The following is a 19,713-nucleotide window of genomic DNA, read 5'->3' as shown; positions in this document are numbered from 1 at the left end:
ATAACCATAAATTATGGCCTAATAAATTCTCAACATATTCATTTTGATAAATACATAATACATTAGTAATACTAATATAGATTAGTATATTAATTACATTTAGGTTTAATTAATTAGCATACATTAGTATTCTAATGTATATTAGTATATTAATTACATTTTATACCCTAATACTACTACTAATAAAACTGAAAAATCGGACTAGAACCGGTAAAACCGGAGGTACCGGTTTAGGAGGGTAATTGATTTTCGAAAGTACAAAATCGGTGCATATCGATTCAGTCCTAAATTTTGTCTAAAACCAAACCGAACCGGTTACACCCTTACAGAGTATAATCTTCAAAACCTCATTTGTAGCAGTTGGAGGTAGCAGAGTTCTCACCTTTTTCACATCCCACCATTTAGTATGAGCATCTATAAGACTATCCACAGTATCGGTTATATCCTTGGCATCCCCCTCCCTCAGAAAATGTTGTAAGCTTCTACTCCTAGGAATTTAGTGATCAGTCCATATCTTGATAGTATGCCGATTGCTTGCCCTCCATCTACATCCAAGGATCAAGTCTTCTTTCGCCTCCCAAATACCCCTCCAAATATAAGAAGGATTGTGACATTATCTTGAGTCTAAGAAGCTCCCATCAGAAATGTATTTAGCCTTGAATATACTGTGTAGTAGTGTGTACTTTTCATTCATGACTCTTCACCCATGTTTAGCCAGAAGGACATCATTAAAAGATCTAAGATCTTTGAATCCCACTCCACCAACATGCTTTGGCTTACACATTTTCTTCCAACTGACCCAATAGATTTTGTGTTCTTGTCGTTTCTGTCCCCACCAAAATTTAGCCATTGTTTGCTCCAATTCATTACAAAGAATACTAGGCAACTTAAAGCAACTCATAGAGTAAGTGAGTATTGAAAAGGTCACTGCCTTTATTAACACCTCTCTTCCTCCTTGGGATAACAATCTCTCTTTCTAGCTTTGAAGCTTTTGCCACACTTTATGCTTAATATCTGAGAAGACCTTATTTTTAGCTCGACCAGTCAATGGGTGAAGTCCTAAATACTTGTCATATTGCTAGAAGCTTTGGACACCCCAAAAGGATAAGAGCTCCCCCTAATCCACCCTGCCAACATTCCTGCTAAATACCATAGTTGTCTTTTCTTTGTTGATCCTTTAACCTGAGGCCCTTTCATAGATCTCAACTAATTTATGTATTCTCACATTCTCCTGCATATTAGCTTTGCAGAAAAAGATACTATCATATGTAAAAAGGAGATGAGTTACTTTAGGAGTTCCTTTGCAAATCTTGATACAAGAAATTTGCTTGCTTGCTTCAGCTTGTTGTAGAAGATTAATCAGTCCTTGAGTACACAACAAGAACAAGTATCGTGACAATGAGTTCCCCTATCTTAATCCTCTAGCTGGTGTTATTAGGCCCTTGGGTTCACCTTTGATCAAAACAGAAAACGATACAGATCTTACACATAGCATGACAAGTTGAATCCACCTTGCCTCAAAACCCATTTTGTGCATAACTTGCTCTAAATAATCCCACTTCAGTCGATCATATGCCTTGCTAATGTCCAACTTAATAGACATATAACTTGTCTTTCCTTTAGTTTTCCATTTTAATTTAGTTGTTTTACAATCTGTATTTGCTTTATTTTAGAATGCAAAAAAGTTTGTTTCACAACTTATGTTTTCCTCTATTATGGGCGTCATAATAGTTATGTTATCATCGTGAAGAAGATCAGAGAAGAAATTAACTCAACAAATGTAAATAAATGAAGGGATGCCAAATGCATTGTTTATTTTTCTCTGCCTGGATTTTGTTCTACATGCATGACCACATGGACTGCATGTGCATGACATTAGGCCATGACTCATCAACATGATATATTCAAAATTTGATTTGGAAAACTTGCTCTATTATGAAAACTATAGTGTAAGACCATATATCTTTAAACAGAAATATTTCTTTAGTGGTTTTTCTTTTTCAGGTTTGTGAATCCAGTGAGGGAATGTTTCTGGGTTGTGTTTTTTTTAATGGGTTTTGGTTTTTTTTTTTCTTTTCACATCATGGAACCGAGTGATCTCATGAATTCATGAATATTTTTTTATATGAAAAAATAATTGTGATGTTTAAAAATATTATATATATATATATATATATATATATATACACACACACACACTAGTAGTGGTTTAGCGTGCAAAACACGTTTGCCACATTTGCCTAATTGAAATAAAAAATAAAATTCTTGAAAATAATGTGTCCAAACCGTAAATAAAGTGACTCCCTACATGCAGCACATATCTTGAATAATTGAATTAGATGTTAGTTCACAATTATCAAAATTAAAAGAGTACATAATATTGATTAGTAAATAGTCTAATTATTATGAGATTTAAATTATGTTAAAATTTCTAATTATTTATATGATTTTACTCTTTTAAAAATATTTAGCAAAATTTCATTATTTATTTAATGATGAAATATTAGTATTTTATAAATTAAAGTTAATTTTAAATGTATGATATGATATTTATATTTTAATTATCTATTTAAGTTAGTTTATTTTAAATGTTTTAACTTTTACCGTTGGATCAAATCTAGAGACTCAAGATGAAGGGTTGGCTGACAAAATCAGAAGACTATAACCGTAATGACAAATCAAATAAGAGTAGCTGACAAAGTGCAAATGGAAAAGGGTAATGATATCCCTACGTTTTATTTACTACTGCTCTACTACCCACATTTCCTTTTACATTTTTCTGTCGTTTGCTCTCTTAAAATCAAATAGTTGTTAGAAACGCTCAAGACCCATCTCCACTTGCCGCGCTCGCTCAAAACTCTCTCCTTTGTACCCAAAAGATGTTGTTAAGATTGGGCAACTACAAACTCAAATCATCCACCCAAAAGACACCCATGGAGAAATACTGTAGCACAAGCGCCAAATGGAACTTCCTTGTCAAAAATTATCTTTGAACTAGTATATTTTGACAATTCATCTTTGAATTCATTTTCTTTAGAACCTCCTATCAAAAAGAATTATCTTTTGTTTTCTCATTGATTTTTCATAGTACATACTAAGAAAACAGATGAATCGGAATCATCATCTCAAGATTATTCTGGGTCTTTGACAAACGAATCTCAAAGAAATTGACCTCCACTTGGTGCCAGAGCATTTCTTTCAAGCTCTAAGAACTTTCTAAGTATTTAAAGATGGTGGAAATTAGCCAAAAAGTAGATTTTTTGTTTGCAAGGGCGCAAGTATAATAATATTATTCCATGAAGTTCACATTCTCTTGAAAGGGTTTTTCCGCTAAAGGTGGATATAGACATAGAAGCTCGAGCTGCAACTCGGATACCTTCTTATTCAGAAGTTGCAATTTGGGTGCAAAAGGCAGAGTTCTGAGCTTCTAAGCGTGTGTGGCTTTTGGGCGCCAAGGGGAGACGACCCTTTCTGACAATTTTTAATCACAAAATGTAGAAGAAAACGTAGAAAAAGAAAGCCATGTGGGTTGAGTAGTAGAGCGGTAGTAGTAAAAATGTAAGCGTATCATTTTCTAATAGAAAAAGTAAAATACAAAAAGTAAGACTAAAATCATAATAACACCTAACTATCAAGGGCATTGATGAAATATAAATGTTAAATAAGAATTACTATTTATTATTGTTTATCACTGTTGATTATTGTTCATATCTTATCAACTCTTTTAAGTATAAGGAGATATATATATATATAGAGAGAGAGAGAGAGAGAGAAAGAGAGAGGGCATTCAATAAAAAAAATGGGGAAAAGAAAAAATGCTGCACGAATTCAATGTTAAAGTACCGGACGAGAAAATTTTAGAATCTTCACATCGAAAAGAAAAAGTATTGGCATTAGTCTACTGTTTGGCATCAGCCAAAATACACCCCACGTGTCAACCGATTTTACCGTTTGATTTTTTTCCTCTCGTTCAATCGACAGTTTGATGTGAGAGAGAACACTTGAAGAGAGATAAGTGGAGGCAGAGAGTTAGAGCTTGATGAGAGAGAACACTTGAGGAGAGAGAGGTCAGAGAGAGAGAGAGAGGGGTTTGATGAGAGAGCTTGAGGAGAGAGGGAGAGGTCTGAGAGAGAGAAAGCTTGATGAGAGAGAGAGCCTGAGGAGATAGAGACGTAGATGAGAGAGAAGCATCTGACATTTAAAAAAAATAAAAAGTGTGTGTAGTGTGTGTTGAAATAGTTGTGGATCCCTAGCAAAGCTCCATGGAAGAACATATCATATTATAAGCAAGGGTGGAACACTGGAACCGCCTTTCAAGAAAAACACATTAAAAAAAAAGAATAAATATATATAGAAGTCACTATTGGGAGCATCCATTTTGCACACATGATGTGGCATTATCTAGACCACACATCTCTCCAAGTGAGTGTTGGTAACAATCAACTAGAAGCAGCCATGCAGTGAGTGCAAAGTGTGTACTGCTATAATGACTTCTCTCTAACATTACTCTAAAAAAAATGGTGTTTGTATGAGACAAAATTAATAAACCCCACAAAAAAATTATTTTCATAATTTTGCCCCCCAACTTGAATTACCTGGCCTGGTCCGCCCCCACAAGGCCGCATGCTGCACACAGTTGTCTAAACACTCATGTAACATGCAGCAGTCTATAAAAGCAAATTAAAATTTTTTTTGAGATTGTAATCTATAGCCTAGAGGAAACTCTAGAATTTAATAATCTATATACATAATGTCATCAACGGTTTCCATTGAAACACACTCACGAGGCTATTCACATCATATAGACCACCCACTTCCTTTTCTCTCAAAGATCAGGGCATAGAGACACAAGATGGTGAAGTTCTCTATTCTCTAAGCAGTTTGAATTTCAGCTAGCTTGTGCCTGCAGATGGGAAAGAGCCTTTTGTCGATTATTGGTAACCCAAGAAAGACCTCCAAAATATCCAAAAATATCCCTCTTCTTAATTATAGGGACAGCACATGACACAACAAGCAACAATTAGTAACTCTTTACCCAACACATACACTCGTCCATCAACATGAGTAATTCAAGTATTCTCTCTCTCTCTCTCTCTCTCTCTCTATCTTCCTCTCTCTCTCTACTAAGTAGAAAACATGTTATAAAGTTTTTCTTTCAAGATATTATGCATGCATGTTCGTTTTTATTGATATGCATGGACTCATAATTTGATCATCTACCCTTAGGTTCATAACAAACTCTCTTCATCGGCAAGCAAGGGCAAGGGATATATATATGTATGAGATAGAACAGCTTGACCAGTTTGCAGATACTGATGCTATCAAAGAATTTTTTAACGAAGTGAATCAGTTGATCTACAAAACCAAGGAGAAATAGTTCATCGATAGAGGACAGTCGTTGAAGTTTGAAGATCGAAACAATGGGGATTGTTCCTAATTAATCTCAAAACAGCATTGCTAAAATGAGGCAAAGGAGCTATTTCCCATTACACTGGAAAAAAATTATTTGGTAGCATCAATATCTGATACTTGGGTCAACTCCAACAGCCAAATCAATGGTGTTGATCATTCACGTCGGAATACTGTCTGCCGACCAAATTGGGCCAAACAGATCATGAAGTTGGTCAGTTTCGGTTAAGGTAGCTGATAATTGGTTGGGCCACTACCACCCAAAATTTTAGTTACACTCCCTTGACAGCAACGGCTTCCTAATTTTGCATACTTATTTCTGAGGCCTTTTAAGTATGCTGTATCTTAGAACCTGGCCTGAAGTATTTTCCCGACAGTATTTAACTTACTTTTGTTATGTGCAAGTGCTTCTAGATATGGCGTTATTATCTCTGTGGTTAGTTTTAGGATATGTGCGAGGGGAGTAATTCCCTGGGCCAGGGAGAGTAGGCCTGGTCCATAAGGCCCGAAAAGTCCCAGGGCTTGAGGACAAGGGCTAGGCTGGGCCAGGTTGGTCCAGGGGTCCAAAAAGGAAAGCCGTCGGGCAACGCATGCAGGCCAGGGAATGGAAAGCAGAACTGTCTGACACTACTACTGGCCAACATTCAGGGACAGCCCCTATCCTTGGACCTTGGCGTACGGATAGGCCAAAGGGATGGACGCACCTGACCGGTGCCACGCCGTATTTAATGAGACGAAAACGGGCACGCCACGATAGAGAGTCATGCCGCATTTAATGAATCCCGAGGCTGGGCACACCACGACGTGCTTCCTAGAGTGTTAGTAATGGCCACGATCAAGTCTGGCAAGCCTACTGCGCAGCAGGGAGATGGCAGGGACACCCGACTCCAATACGGAGTAGCACACCCACCACGTCCTTCTTGAGAATTGTTTGGACTATGTATAAATACCCCCTCCCTCAGCCAAGGGAGGGGTTCAGACACTGTTTTAAATATCGTACCGTACCAGCCAGTACGGCCGGTATATGCCGTACCGACTTGTATTTTGGCCCGTACCGGCTAATATTTCGGCTTTTAATTTTTTTTTCAAACTACAAGCTCATTTTTTTTTACCTCCAATTCAAACTAGACTATTTATAATTTATATATATATATATATATGTATTTATATATAATTTATTCGTATATATACTATTATTTTGGAATATAATTTATATATATAATTTATTCATATATCGACTATCCCGAAACGGTACACGAAATGGTACCGGTATCGAAATATTTTATTCCAGTACCTTGATCGGTACGGTGTCCGGTACGATATTCAAAACTTTGGTTCAATTCAGACACTTTGACACTTCAATTCATTATTCTCTCTTGGAACTCACAATGACTTTAGCATTAGAGGTGTCCCATACCATCCTGAATCTCTCATTAATTTCTCTCTAGTAGCAGGTAGATGAATTGGGCCCCGTGGAGTTGCTCGGGCTGGAAACATGACATCAACAATATGTATGGCTATATGCACGTTTGGTGGAAGGTAGTTCTCTTATTTCGTGTATTGAATATTGTAATATTGGATCTGATGCGTCAACAATATTAATATATGGCCACATGAAAACAATATTGCCATGTCCTACTTTTCTTAAAAGATTGTCGTGTTGAAACATCTGGGAATAGTGTTTTACCTGTGTCCTCTCTGTACATGCTTCTAAGCATTCAACGTAGATCCTCCTCATCCCCTTCGATCTGTCCTCTCTTCTCATGAATCTTATACCATATTTTTCGGTCGTTTGTCTTGCATCGATCTATCTCGTTGTATGTTCTGCTGCAGTGCGTCCGAGATCTCCTCGAATTTTGTCAAGAATTCCAGAGTCTAGAATATTGGAATATATAATATAAAGTATGCCTCATAAGACTTATTGTATATTTAATGCTGTCAAACATATTTATTTAGACAGTTATAAATATTGTCAAGTCTATTTCACGTGACCATCTCCGTCTCTCTCCATTTTAAACTATAAAGTTCGATCAAGACCTAAACTTGTATGGGGTTCTAGCCGGATGATATGATCGTATAATAATTTAAATAATTAGATTTATCTCTTTTCATATTTTAATATAAAGTCTAGCAAAAACTTTATGCATCTTATTTTTGCATTTTTGCATGGGTTTGATCAGCCTCTTTGTACTCGGTCCAATCATATTTTAAAACTGTTATTCTAAGGAGTATGATCACCAAACGATATACCCCTTAGAATGATACTTTCTAACATGGTGATGGTTCCCATAAAAGGTGATGTTTAAGGAAGTCATGTCAAGAGACACAACCTTGATAACTCCTTATAATTTCTTGATGTTAGATATGTTATTGTTGCATATTGTTTGGAAATCTTTCTATCTATATAGCTGCATAAATGTGCTTGTAACATGCTTTTAATAGCTCTCCTTGTGTGGAAAATTTTCTTTTGGGGGTGGTTATAGATCTCTACTGAGATGTGCATTCATCGGCTTTCTATCTTTATTAACTCTCGAATTCAATTGCAATTGTTTTACATGGTTTTATGATTCAAATAGCTGAATAGCACCAGCTCTATCGTCTAATATTTGGCAACTTTACTAGTATTACAAATAAAACAGATAGCAACAACTCTATTTACAAATTCACCTTTTACAGAGGGAAAACCAAATGGTTATTTTAGCATGAGGAGGTTTCAAGATGTTCTCTTATCTGAGCAGCCACATTTGGACTGATACTTGTAATAATTGAACGGACATGATTCCTTTTGTTTTTTATGACTCTTTTGGGTTAGTTCCCCTTATTTCTTTTTGTTTCTTATAACTTTTCACTTATGAATAAAATAGTAGATGATGTTGCTCTTTAATCCCTTCAATATATCTACTAATATTTTGTTTCTAAGTCTGTTGAGCTTTGCTGTGTGGGCCATTAGATAACATGAATCATCAGCATCAAGTTGAGTTATCTTCAAAGTGTTGATCTAGGATTTGTGCACTTTTGCCTATATTAATATCTTCTTGCTTGTTCAGAATGAAGGATTGCCATATACACTTTTTTGAAGATCATTCTCCTATCATGGTCTTTAAAATTGGTAGCACAATTTGTACATGTTTGTTTGAAATTGTTATATGCTGTTTAGCTAAATTTGGACTTCCATTGCGTTCATATTTATGTTTTAGGCTTATATTATGCCATTATTTTTCTACTTTTGGACTCATTCTCATTTCATCGGTTCTATAATCTATAATTTTATTTTTTTTCCCAAATGTGGCAACATGTTGTAGCCGCAAATATTTTTTTTTAACATAATAGGTTATTTCTGGCAATAAGATATTGTTGCTAATAAATTTATCTTCGAGAGAGCCTTTTGATGTATGTTGCCAAAATAGTAATTTGCAGCGATTGCTATTTGTAGAGAAAATGAATTATCGACAAAATTTTTTGTCACAAAAATTATTTGCATCAATATGTTAACACGACAAATAAGTACTCCCAATAATAATGAATGAGTAAAACGACTTATTTTTGGTAATTTTTGTTCTTATTTACGACAAATGGAGTTGATAGAATAAGTACAATTTGCGACAAACTGTAGTTTTGCCAAATAAGATATTTAAATTGGCATTTTATTTTCTGCAATCTTGTGAGCAATCTTTTTTGCAAGAAAAGAGTTTTTGTGCCAGTTTTTTTATGTCTTTTGTGGCAAAACTAGTCCTCGCAAAAAGTCATATTTGTTGTAAGAAGTGCACGGAACTTACAAATTTAACACTATATATAGCATTACTCATATGGGGTTGGATTCGTTGTTGGTTGTCAACTGGTTTAGGGAAGGAAAGTATAGTTTATGGTATTTTGAGAATTTTTGAAAGGATATTAGGCGACTACTATTGATGATGAATTTTCGAATTCAGCATGTGTTTAAGGAAGGTAATGTGGCAGCGGATTACCTTGCTAGGATGGAAAATAGTGTTTGCAATAAAGTATGGTTTGCACTGGATGAACTTCCATTTTTGCTTAAGGGTATTCTCAGAGCCGATCGCAGTGGATTACCTTATTTAAGAAAGGTTCATAGATGGTGGGTTGAGTTGTTGGGACGTCTGTTTTCATTTACTGGGTGAACTTTCAACTGTAGTCTTTCACGGGTTTTAGCTTTTTTTGCCTTCTGTTGCTATTTGTTTCATTGTATATTTTTTTTTTTGCAATAAGCAGCTTGAAGCATAGGTTTTTGTATAGGTTTCTCCGCCAAAAGTGAAGATGAATAAATAATGAGGCCTGATCTCCATTTTCGTTAAAAAGAAAAAAAAAATAGCATTACTCATATAGATAACATAATATTAATAACAGGTAATGATATTCAAATTATTTATACAAGAAAAATGATTTGTATAAGTTTTAAATAGATAAATTTTGTGTAAATTTTTATAAAAAAGTTGACTCTATTTTAAAAAAATACAAAAAAATAATTATTTTTTAACGAGATATTTTTTTTATAAAAGACTTGCACAATACTTATATATTTAAAATTTATACTTAACATTAATCTCATTGATTAATCCTTGTCCGGGCCTGTTTAAGGCATCTAATACTGTCTCTGGCCCAACTTGGGTGAGAGCCCAGGTGTTATGTGGAGCCCATTCCTGGCAACATTTAACTCATTTAAGAACTGTTTCCCGCCAATTTGTCTTCAGCGCGCGCCATTTCTGAGATCTGACACTATCGTAGGCGCTTTGGGGGGTGGGGATAGGGTTCTTCGCTCTCTCTCGAGAGTCGGATAGGAGAACGAAATGGAGATCGTTCGGTCACAGAGGAAAGCTCTCCACTACGATGCCGTATCGACCCTCCCTCTCTACCGCTCCGCTCCACCGCTCGAAGTCAGACTCGAGGATTTCGAGCTCTTTGCCATGGATCGCCTCCGCGGTATTCCACTTCTCATCTTCTTCACTTTTACTCTTCCACTTCTTATTACTATCCATGAAATTCCTCTCTGAGCTCAACTTCTCGAACGGAAATTTGGAGAAATTTACTCTCTTCGAATTTATTTTCTGAGGATTATATTTATGCTTCGTTTGGTTCTCGAGCAACTGTACAAAAACAATCAGATCAATCAATTATTTGATTCCTACACATTCCTCTCCTCTTTCAAAGCAATCGATCGAGATGTAGGGTTCTTATTTTTCTTTTCTTTTTTTTTCATATTTTTTCTTGTTTAAAAGTTTTGCCGATCCCTTTGGCTGCTAAAAATATATAGGAAAAGATAGAAATATTATAAGTGTGTGACTGTTTTTTAATACCTAATTAGAGCATTCAACAGCTATATGGCTCCGTTTTATTGAGCTTTCTTCCTTACTAAAGACAAAACGATGTAGATATGACATCGACCTTATAGTTACTTGATTTTTGTTGCCTTTGTCATCGGACTTCAAATTTTCAACACGTGTTCTTCCAGAGTTGCGCTAATTCTGGGCTATTGTTTCTGGTGCAGTTCTTAAAGGGATTTCTGATGCTTTGTCCCGTGGAAAGAAGCCGGAAGAAATGGGACAACTGGTAAATTTTATCGCTTAACATTAATCATTTCCCGACATTAGTTCCATTTTAACCTACATGCTTTGCACAGGTACGCGATCTATGGAAAGCAAATATGACGCATCCGGAGGCATCTGAGGTTGTCAACAAGGATATTATATCCCACTTTGTTCTCCGTCTCGCGTATTGCAGAACGTGAGATTTTGGTCCATTAGCTCTGTGCTTATATTTTTCTTTTTATGGTTATCCCAAAACCTCTAATTCTAATTGCAAAATGTTGTGTCTTAGGGAGGACTTGAGAAAATGGTTTCTTTCCATGGAGACTGCCCTATTTCGTTACCGTTTTCGGTTTGAAAGCGCTGAAGCTCAGGTAGGCTCTGCTTATTCTATGTAGCAAGTTCTTTTTCTCTTTTGAGATTCTATGTGGCACTTGGTTCTTCATTCAAGTCAGACGGTGATCCTTCGTTTGGATTACAGAGAGCACTGATGGCTGAATTTGACCTTCCATACAAAGCAGTTAGCAACGCAGAATTTGAGGTAATTATGTGCAATCTGGTTAATAGAGAAAACTTTGCAAATATATGCAACTGCTTGTAAAAGTAAGGTATTATTCTAATTCGTTAGACGACTGACCTCGGCCCATCTAATTCTCGAACATATAGTGCCTAAGCCTTCTGGAGTTTCAACCATTGTAAGTTTTATTGGTTAACTCATTTTCCTCCACAGAGTACGAAGGACAAATTGAGCCAAGTTGCACGTTCCATCGGTCTGCCGTTATCAACTGGTACTGAGTTTGGCCACTTATCATCTCAAAAACATTTTAGTTCTGTGTTTTGGTCCTAATGGGTGCACACCACGCACTTGAGTGAATGTAATTTTCACCACAATTGCGTTAATAACAGTTTGAGTGAGTACTATAAATTCTATTTTGTCCTGGGATCTGAAAGCGACTTCCTTGCGTTGTATTATTGTCTTAAGTATTCGGTGCAGGTTCTGAAATATAATAAAATCTATAAATTTCTCTTGGGTTTTGAATGGTACTAACAAAGTAACTTCTCTCATCAAAGAGATGGTTTGAAAGTTCATTTTGGTTAGTCCTCACATTCATCCAGTTGAAAAAAATTCAAGGTCGAGGTCTTTTCCTTGCGCACTTTTTCTGCATGTTCGAGAATCCAATTATTGAGGTATAAAGTATGTGTACATTACCGTGCCTCTTCAAATCTTGCTCACTGGCTGTTTTGGAAAGAAAAAGATCTAGAATTCTAGAAAATTTTGGTTCCTTCTTCTTGAAGTCTAGGTTCTGACTGTAAAAGTTTTAGCTTTCGTAGCTATTATTATTATTTTTTATATTCTAATCTTCTTTCTCTTTTTGTTTATGCCCCTTCTTTTGCAGCTGATGCGGTATTCTACAAGGTTAGTTTATTGTTGTTTTCTTCTCATCTGTTTTAGAAAAAGATACGTTTGTTTTATAGGCGGGTATCCTGGTACAGATAATGGATAAGGTTAAAAAATGATATTGAATGTATAAGAAATATTCGCTTATAAAGTCTTGCCATCACGCAAATATGCTGGTATGCTCAGAACTTTCATTGGCGATTTTCACTTTATTTAAGCATCGTAATCAGATATATCTGAAATGGATGAGCTTCCCCCACCTTATAGTTTCCAGAGTAGTATCTCATCTCTAGTTTGGTAGTTTAATTTGGCTTATGTATTTTTATGTCCTTCTTAACCCCAATGAAGGTACCGTTTGAAGAAGTTCCAGAACTTGTAGCTGGTCGTAGAGTTTTTGTCCATAAAGGGCATGCATACGTTGCCATGAATCAGGTTACTAATAATTCTTGCTATTCTGGTACTTGAGTGAAATAAAGGTCATTAGCAATCTTATGATGTTTTTCCCCCTCTTTACAGGTGGTTTCCCTTGTTGCCAATCAATTCCGTAGTCATCTATCAAAGGCACTCATTCTCACAAACAGGTTGTTGTCAGCGATGTAAAGTTCATAATGTTTTCTATTATCATATGTTTGTAACATCTACCAGTCTTTGTTTCCTAAAATTTTTCTACATCATGTCCACGGTTTTGTTGATGAGCTAGCCATTTATTTCCACAATGCATTGTTCTTTATTGTCAAAACAAGGGCTAGACTTTCAAAATGATAGAACTTGCTGTTTCTGCTTGCAGAAAGTGGACATCTACCATCAGAGAACAAGAGAGCGATCGGTTGGCTCCCGTAAGTATTGGATGATGTACCCATCAAAAGAAGTATTGGATACTGAACCTTGTAGGTCAAAGTAGGGCTATTTGTTTCAGTATGGTACTTGACATTTTTACTGGAATGTCTAGATTGTAGAAGCCCTATGCACAAGCTACTTGGGTCCTGACTATTCTGAGGTACTTTATTTAGTATTTTAGCTTATCCTATTACTCTTCAATTACATATTTATTGTTCTATTGTGATTAATTTTTTTAATGCCACTTTAGCCAAGAGAACTGGGTGATATATCCATAAAAGAGATTGACCAAATAGCTCAGAGTTCTTTTCCTCTATGCATGCGCCACCTGTTTGAAAAGGTAAGAGAATTATTTGTAGAATCAGGATTGCTATTTTTCCAATTGAGTCATTCATCATTCGTATGCTTTCATCTCTTTTTTTCTCTGACATCCCTTCGCATTTATTAAAATTTTCCTTTGTTCATATGGTTTATTATGTCATTTATGTCAGCTAAGAGAGGACCATCACTTAAAGCATGGAGGAAGGATGCAGTTCGGCCTCTTTCTCAAGGTTGTATTTCAAACCTGCATTATATTCATTTCTACCTTTCTAGTCTATTTTCTTACATGTGTATTTAGCATTTCTATTATGTGAGGCTATGGCGTTTAGTTGTATAAGTCATGGAACTGCTAGCATGGTTTTTTTTGCTTGATATACCATGCATATGCTTGTTGCACATTTCATGTGGTCAGAACCAGTTGGCATTTGTGTTTTTATTTCATGCAGGTACAACACATTAGTCTATGTGTCTATTTGTAATTGGTTTATATTAGGTCTGTTCTTGTTTTATATTACTCTTGATGGAATCATGTATTTTCTTTCACTTTCTTGGTACTAGTTAGACTTCTTCGTGTGTTCTCTCTCATTTCTTCTAAATTTCCTTCCTGTTTAGGGTATTGGATTGAAGCTGGATGATGCCCTTGCGTTTTGGAAAGCTGAGTTCTCCCAAAAGGTAAGCATGGCACAATGGATTATTTTGCTATTTATGTTCATATGCATATTGCTTGTATTCTTTACATCATCAATTGCAAGTTACAAAATGCATCAATTCAAAAGGTTTATTTTAGTACAAATTCACCTGCACATTATATATATATATATATATGTATATATCAATTATCAGTAACGACTAGAAACCTGTGCCTACCCTGTTACCCTGTTTGTGTACATGTAAAGATGTTTTGGTATGCACAGTGAGTTTATATTTTGGAATACAGAGACGTGCTCTTTGCAAGCACTATTTTGGATGCTTCCTTCTCTCACGCTCTCTCTCATGTGTACTGAAGTTTTGGTAGATGCTTTGGTATGTAGTGCCGTGTTCCTTGCATTGATCAAAAAATCTTATATCATTGCTTAATCATTTTATTATAGGTTGGTGCTGAAAGATTTGACAAAGAATATGCATACAGCATTCGCCATAATTATGGGAGAGAAGGGAAGAGAACTGTAAGACATCAAAACTATCCCCATCAAGAGACTAATATTAAATGCTGCATTCTTAAAGGAGCTGACCTCTTATTCAGAGATTCCTTGTGGGGGATTTTTATTTCCTCTACTTGCTCGTGTAGATGTCTGTGGCATTGAAACATTTATGGATGTATATGCAGGATTATACTCCTTATTCTTGTCAAAAGATCATCTCTTCATCTCCCGGTGTAGGAGATCATCATGGGTGCCCCTATCGACATTTCAGGTCACTTCTATTACTAATTGTGATTGTCTCAATTATTTTCAATCATGAATCATAGAATTCAACTTTTTAGAAATCAATATGGGGGTTACATGTAAAAATATGTAAATATTAATGTGGAATTGAACCGGCTAAGCTGTTCAGAGCATCACGTTACATCTGACAACCTTGTCAACAACTTTCTGGGCTTCACTCTATCCTTTAGTCCCTGTAATTCCCCATAATTGCATTTCTTTCTCATGTTCATGCCTAAAGTATGTAAACGGATTTTTTTCATCCTTTGGCTGATTTTCAGTTTCATAGTTTGTTATCACTAATAAAAAAAATTGTCTCATCACCAATCCCACAAAGATGCCTCACATATACCAGAAGTTTTGCACTTTGTACTTGTTAACGTTTTAGAGTCATTGAACTTTTACTGGACAGTTGATATCATGGCATTTGCAATCAAGGAATGGTATAAAATTGTAAATCTTTTTTCATAAAAATGTGAATAAAATGTACTATTTGTATCTGTGGATTAATCTTATTGCACAGAATGCCCCTTTTCGAAATGAAGTAGCATTTGTTAAAAAAAACTGTATTCATTCCAGCATATTTTACTTACAGCTCTATGCTTATCATCTACCTTTAGTAGCCATCCTTTCTCTGGGGTTAGAAATAGCTATCTAATGTGGTAGACTTTAATCACAAGACAGGCTTTTACTGAATAAATCTATCATACATTTCTTAGTTAGTTCCAAATTATCGACACTACCACCACATTTAGAAATATTGGAAACTAATTCTAATGGAACATCTCTCTTGGCTTGTCAACTTTATGTAACAGTGAAGAGAATCTAAGAGCTGCCCTCGGTAAAATGAGATTAAATAACAGGGCAGTTGAAGATGTAATGGACAAAGTGCGAAGTAGACATTATCAGGTTGGATATTATCAACTACCTATAAATTTGATTTCAGGTGATTTTGTAGACATGTTGGTCAAGCTTTGTCAATAAATGGCTAACCTATATGCAGTTGGCATGCACCTTGACCTTTGAAGCTATACATGGTACATCATGTGATGCCGGGATTAACCATCCAAATCAATACTTCACTGACAGCCAAAAGAACCTGCAATCAAAGGTAGATCTTGTTTTGAGAAGCCTAATTTAATCTAATTGTCATGGTTGAACTTTTAGTCACCTTTGCAAGTAATATTTGAATAAGATGTTCATTATTAACTGTCCAGATCCACTTCCACAAGAAGTTTGGTACCTCCGCAAAGAAACTTATATCAACCTTTCAGATTGGATCTAACCCAATGGCTTGAGCTTTTCCACTCCATTATTGTCCTTTGATAACTGCTCATCTTATTTTGTGGAATGGATTTCAGGGAAAGTTTGGCCCTTCCAGTTTTATTTGGGAATCACTTCAATACCTTTTTTGGTTCCTTGAATTGCTATGATATATCTGACCTTGGATACCTATTCTCCACTAAGTGGACCATATAGGATATTTTTATGTATGGCATTCATATAGAATGAAGCATCTGCTGATACTTACCATGATCTCAATTGTGAGCCTGAAATTAAGCCTGAGTGCCAGCCAAAAGTAGGGGTGTATCAATCCCTCAGTTTGAGCCAAAGTGGCTACATTTGGATTGGACAAGATCAATCAGTTGAAAGGCCTCCTCTCTTTGAACTATTATTATTATTAACTTCATTTGTTATTTATTTTAGATCTTAAGCAGCTAGATGATATATGAAATATTCTGGAGGCCTTCTGCATTTTTCTTTTTGGAAAAGGCTACATATACAAAGAGTTGTTTTACAAAATAAATATTTCAAACTGTGTGGCCGTCAACTTTCTTTGCAAATGTGTGTCGTGCATTTGGCAGGTGTGGGCCGTCTCATTAAACTGGAATGAATTGCATTGCAGTGCTATATAAACTGCCATGTTAGCTGGTAGCTTGTATATTTTGTAAAACCAGTTGTACACTTGTACCAATAGCACTAGTTTTTGCTCGTTATCATTATTATTTTTCTAGTATAGTTAAAAATATAGGAACTTTAAATCTTAGTCAGACTATCATAAGTTAGATCTTAGCAATTTACAATGTTTCCAGTAATTTAGCCTGTATTTACTCAATTTTTCCTTTTGCAGAACCAGTCTACAGTGTAAAGAGAATTTTCAGGCACACTTGTGACTGAAAGAGATGCAGCCATCTCCAGGTTTTTTTTTTTTTTTTTTTTTTTTTTTTTTCCCTCTTAAAAATTTGGATCAATCCCCTCACCCTCGCAAATCTCTATTTCTCATCATAGTTGTGTAAGGCAGGTAAAGGACCTATAGTTGTAATCATTGAACTGAACCGGATCACTTCCCCATTTTTTGCCCATATGTTTTATTCAAGGAACCAAAGTTATTTGAGTCTGTTTTCCTGCCCATTTGTAAAGATGCTTGAGACATTTCTACTAGTGGCAAAAGGCTAAGCTTTCTATCTACTTTATATCTGCCTTTCCAGTTTCCGCCTCTGTTTTACTTTAAAAAGAAGGTCGCATAATTTTAGTTATCTTCATGCTTGAAAACTGAATTTGGTGCGAATGGAACATTGGTGGTAGATCCTCCTTTTTCTTAAAATTGTGGGTGGTTGATGGGAAAATATGGCATCTAATGGCACCTGGGTTGTAGTTAAAGGTAATCCAAAAGTGAAAATTCTTCATTACTGGAAAGGGGGGGTTTGAGCACGTGTTGCAACTTTGGAAAGCTCTCAAATTCGTCCATCAGGTTGGTGTTCAGCTTGGGAATATTGAAGTTTGATTAATCAGATTAGTTGGGTTGACCAGTGGTTTGTTGTAAGGGTTGTCTATATGAGCAGAGAGGCATACCTTTTATTCATTTTGTAAGAACACACTCAGAAATTGATCACAACTCTGATCTTCGAGGGATCAGTTCCTCCAAGAAAGACTTTATTAATCTTCTTCAATGAATTACATCAGAGACTACCTCCCTTTTTATACACACTACAGACGTTAAGTCAGTTAAGACTTGAGGGCATTTCAGTACATTGCTTTAGCTAAGTCAGGGTACAAGAGTAATTGCAAACTACTTAAATGGCATGTGCCATCACGTGTACAACTAACTGCCTAACTGTTTATTGCTAGTCTTCAGTTGATGGCTCCCCTCTCCTTCAGACTTCTTCCATCCTTATTCACCTTAATGATCATAACACATTTCAAATTATTGCTTCTACAGAATCATTATTGAAAACAGATCTGTCTTTTTTTTTTTAGGAAAATGAGAATAATATAAGAGAAAAAAAAAAAAAAGAAATCCATGGCCTATTATGCAAGAAGCGTGCCATGTTGGTTTACCCAGTTCTTGGTGATCTTGTGCCATGTATTATATTTCTCCCTTGCCTGAAAAAAATGGTTTTAAATTTCCATTGCGATGCCCAAGTAGTCTTGTTTTCAAATTATATTCATTGATTGTCATCATTTTTCATTGGTCACGGACCACTTTATATAAATATATATTTATATATCGATGTAATTTTGCATTTGTAATGGAACAACTCTACATGAATTTGATCTTTTCACTTATTCTCCAGTTCAGGTAAGCATCTTGGAGGATGCAGTCATTTTTATGCGCATGTCCGTAACAAAACTTGTTCTGTCGTATTGAGTATTTATGTATATATGTAGGTAGGTGTGACTTTCGTGGACAATTATACAATGAGAATTGATTAAGATCTGCATGGCAGTATGCAATTTTGTTGCGGTTTCTAACATATGTTCTTGTACTCATTTTAATATCAATGGAATCTTCTGTGTTTAGTTGCGAATGCTTGAAAAATATATCGTGCTGCATTAATAATCATTATACCTGTGGCCATGTGCGAGGAACTAGGGGTGCTACCCGCCCCCTACCCACCCTGCCCCGCATGGGTGGGGTGGTGAGTTTCGTTCTCGTCCCCCGCCCCCAGAGTGCGGGGGCGGGAGACCTCGTCTCGGATAAAGGGGTGCGAGTGAGGGGGGTCATCCGTCCGCCCCCCACCCCTCACCCTAAATTGATTTAGGGGTTTCGGATTGGAACTCTAAGGCCTTGTTTGTTTTCAGGAAACATCTCATCTCACCTCATCATTACAACTTTCTCAAATTCTCACACAAAATAAAATAAACAATTCAACTTTTTCAAATCTCAAAACAAAAATAATATTAAAAAATATATTCTAACAATATTTTATTCAACTTTTTAACTTTAATCTCAATTCATTTCTGAAAATAAATGAGCTCTAAATTGATTTAGGGTTCCAAATCTGTACACCCAGAGGCCAGAAATAGTAAAATACAAACTACAAAAAAAAAAAAAAAACAACAAACAAACAGAGAAGAGATAAATTTCAAACACATACACAAATTTCTCCACAACATACAAATTCACAATAATTCTCATCCTCCATCTCTGATTCAACCCATCCTTCCTCCAATTTCCAATCCAAAACTAAAAAAATAAAATCTAGGGTTTCAGATTTCTTATCTTTGAGTGGTGGCGAATGCGAAGTTTCAAAATAAGTTCAAATAATGGTGGAGTGACTGGAGTCCCGGTGGTGCTGCTCGTGCAGTCGTGCGAGAGAGAGAATAGATCAAACGAGAGAGACAAAGAGACTGAGAGAGCGTGAGAGAGATCGAGAAAGAGAGAGAGCGAGAGAGAAAAGAGTTTGAGAAGGATGCGGGGGAATGGGGGACCTTAACTAAAAGTGAAACAACGCAATTTTGTTCATGACAAAACAGCGTCGTTTCACTTACTTATGGGGTTTTT

General features: G+C 35.9%; 1 protein-coding gene across 4 annotated transcripts; it reads left to right on the top strand.

Moving 5' to 3' along the window:
* Window positions 1-10,099: 10,099 nt before the first annotated feature.
* On the top strand, window positions 10,100-18,732 carry LOC121257375 (probable DNA primase large subunit). 4 transcript variants are annotated; one of them, XR_005939207.1, is made up of 21 exons: window positions 10,100-10,344; window positions 10,910-10,971; window positions 11,042-11,145; window positions 11,239-11,320; window positions 11,428-11,487; window positions 11,677-11,734; window positions 12,344-12,363; window positions 12,694-12,777; window positions 12,862-12,926; window positions 13,133-13,181; window positions 13,295-13,342; window positions 13,433-13,522; window positions 13,674-13,733; window positions 14,116-14,175; window positions 14,595-14,669; window positions 14,831-14,916; window positions 15,743-15,836; window positions 15,931-16,038; window positions 17,059-17,126; window positions 18,503-18,507; window positions 18,597-18,732. XR_005939207.1 is itself a non-coding variant. In XM_041158365.1 (19 exons), exons 1-19 carry the CDS (start codon window positions 10,212-10,214, stop codon window positions 17,074-17,076), a joined length of 1,356 nt encoding a protein of 451 aa, XP_041014299.1. In that variant the 5' UTR covers window positions 10,100-10,211; the 3' UTR covers window positions 17,077-17,589. The 4 variants fall into 4 exon arrangements, 1 of the variants encoding a protein (XP_041014299.1); XR_005939206.1 differs by lacking the exon at window positions 18,503-18,507 and having other exon boundaries at window positions 18,508-18,732; XR_005939205.1 differs by having other exon boundaries at window positions 18,503-18,732.
* The last annotated feature ends 981 nt before the right edge of the window (window positions 18,733-19,713 follow it).

The sequence above is a fragment of the Juglans microcarpa x Juglans regia genome, chromosome 3S (assembly GCF_004785595.1).
Source record: "Juglans microcarpa x Juglans regia isolate MS1-56 chromosome 3S, Jm3101_v1.0, whole genome shotgun sequence".
Lineage (NCBI taxonomy): Eukaryota > Viridiplantae > Streptophyta > Magnoliopsida > Fagales > Juglandaceae > Juglans > Juglans microcarpa x Juglans regia.
Note: the sequence above shows the minus strand (reverse complement) of the source record. Positions and strands in the feature narration are given on the sequence as shown.

Excerpts from the sequence above, each read along its gene's own strand:
- LOC121257375 (XM_041158365.1), top strand. The coding sequence starts at position 10,212 with ATGGAGATCGTTCGGTCACAGAGGAAAGCTCTCCACTACGATGCCGTA. Across the intron at positions 12,364-12,693 it reads CTGATGCGGTATTCTACAAG|GTACCGTTTGAAGAAGTTCC; the intron begins GTTAGTTTATTG and ends ACCCCAATGAAG. Across the intron at positions 12,927-13,132 it reads GCACTCATTCTCACAAACAG|AAAGTGGACATCTACCATCA; the intron begins GTTGTTGTCAGC and ends TTCTGCTTGCAG.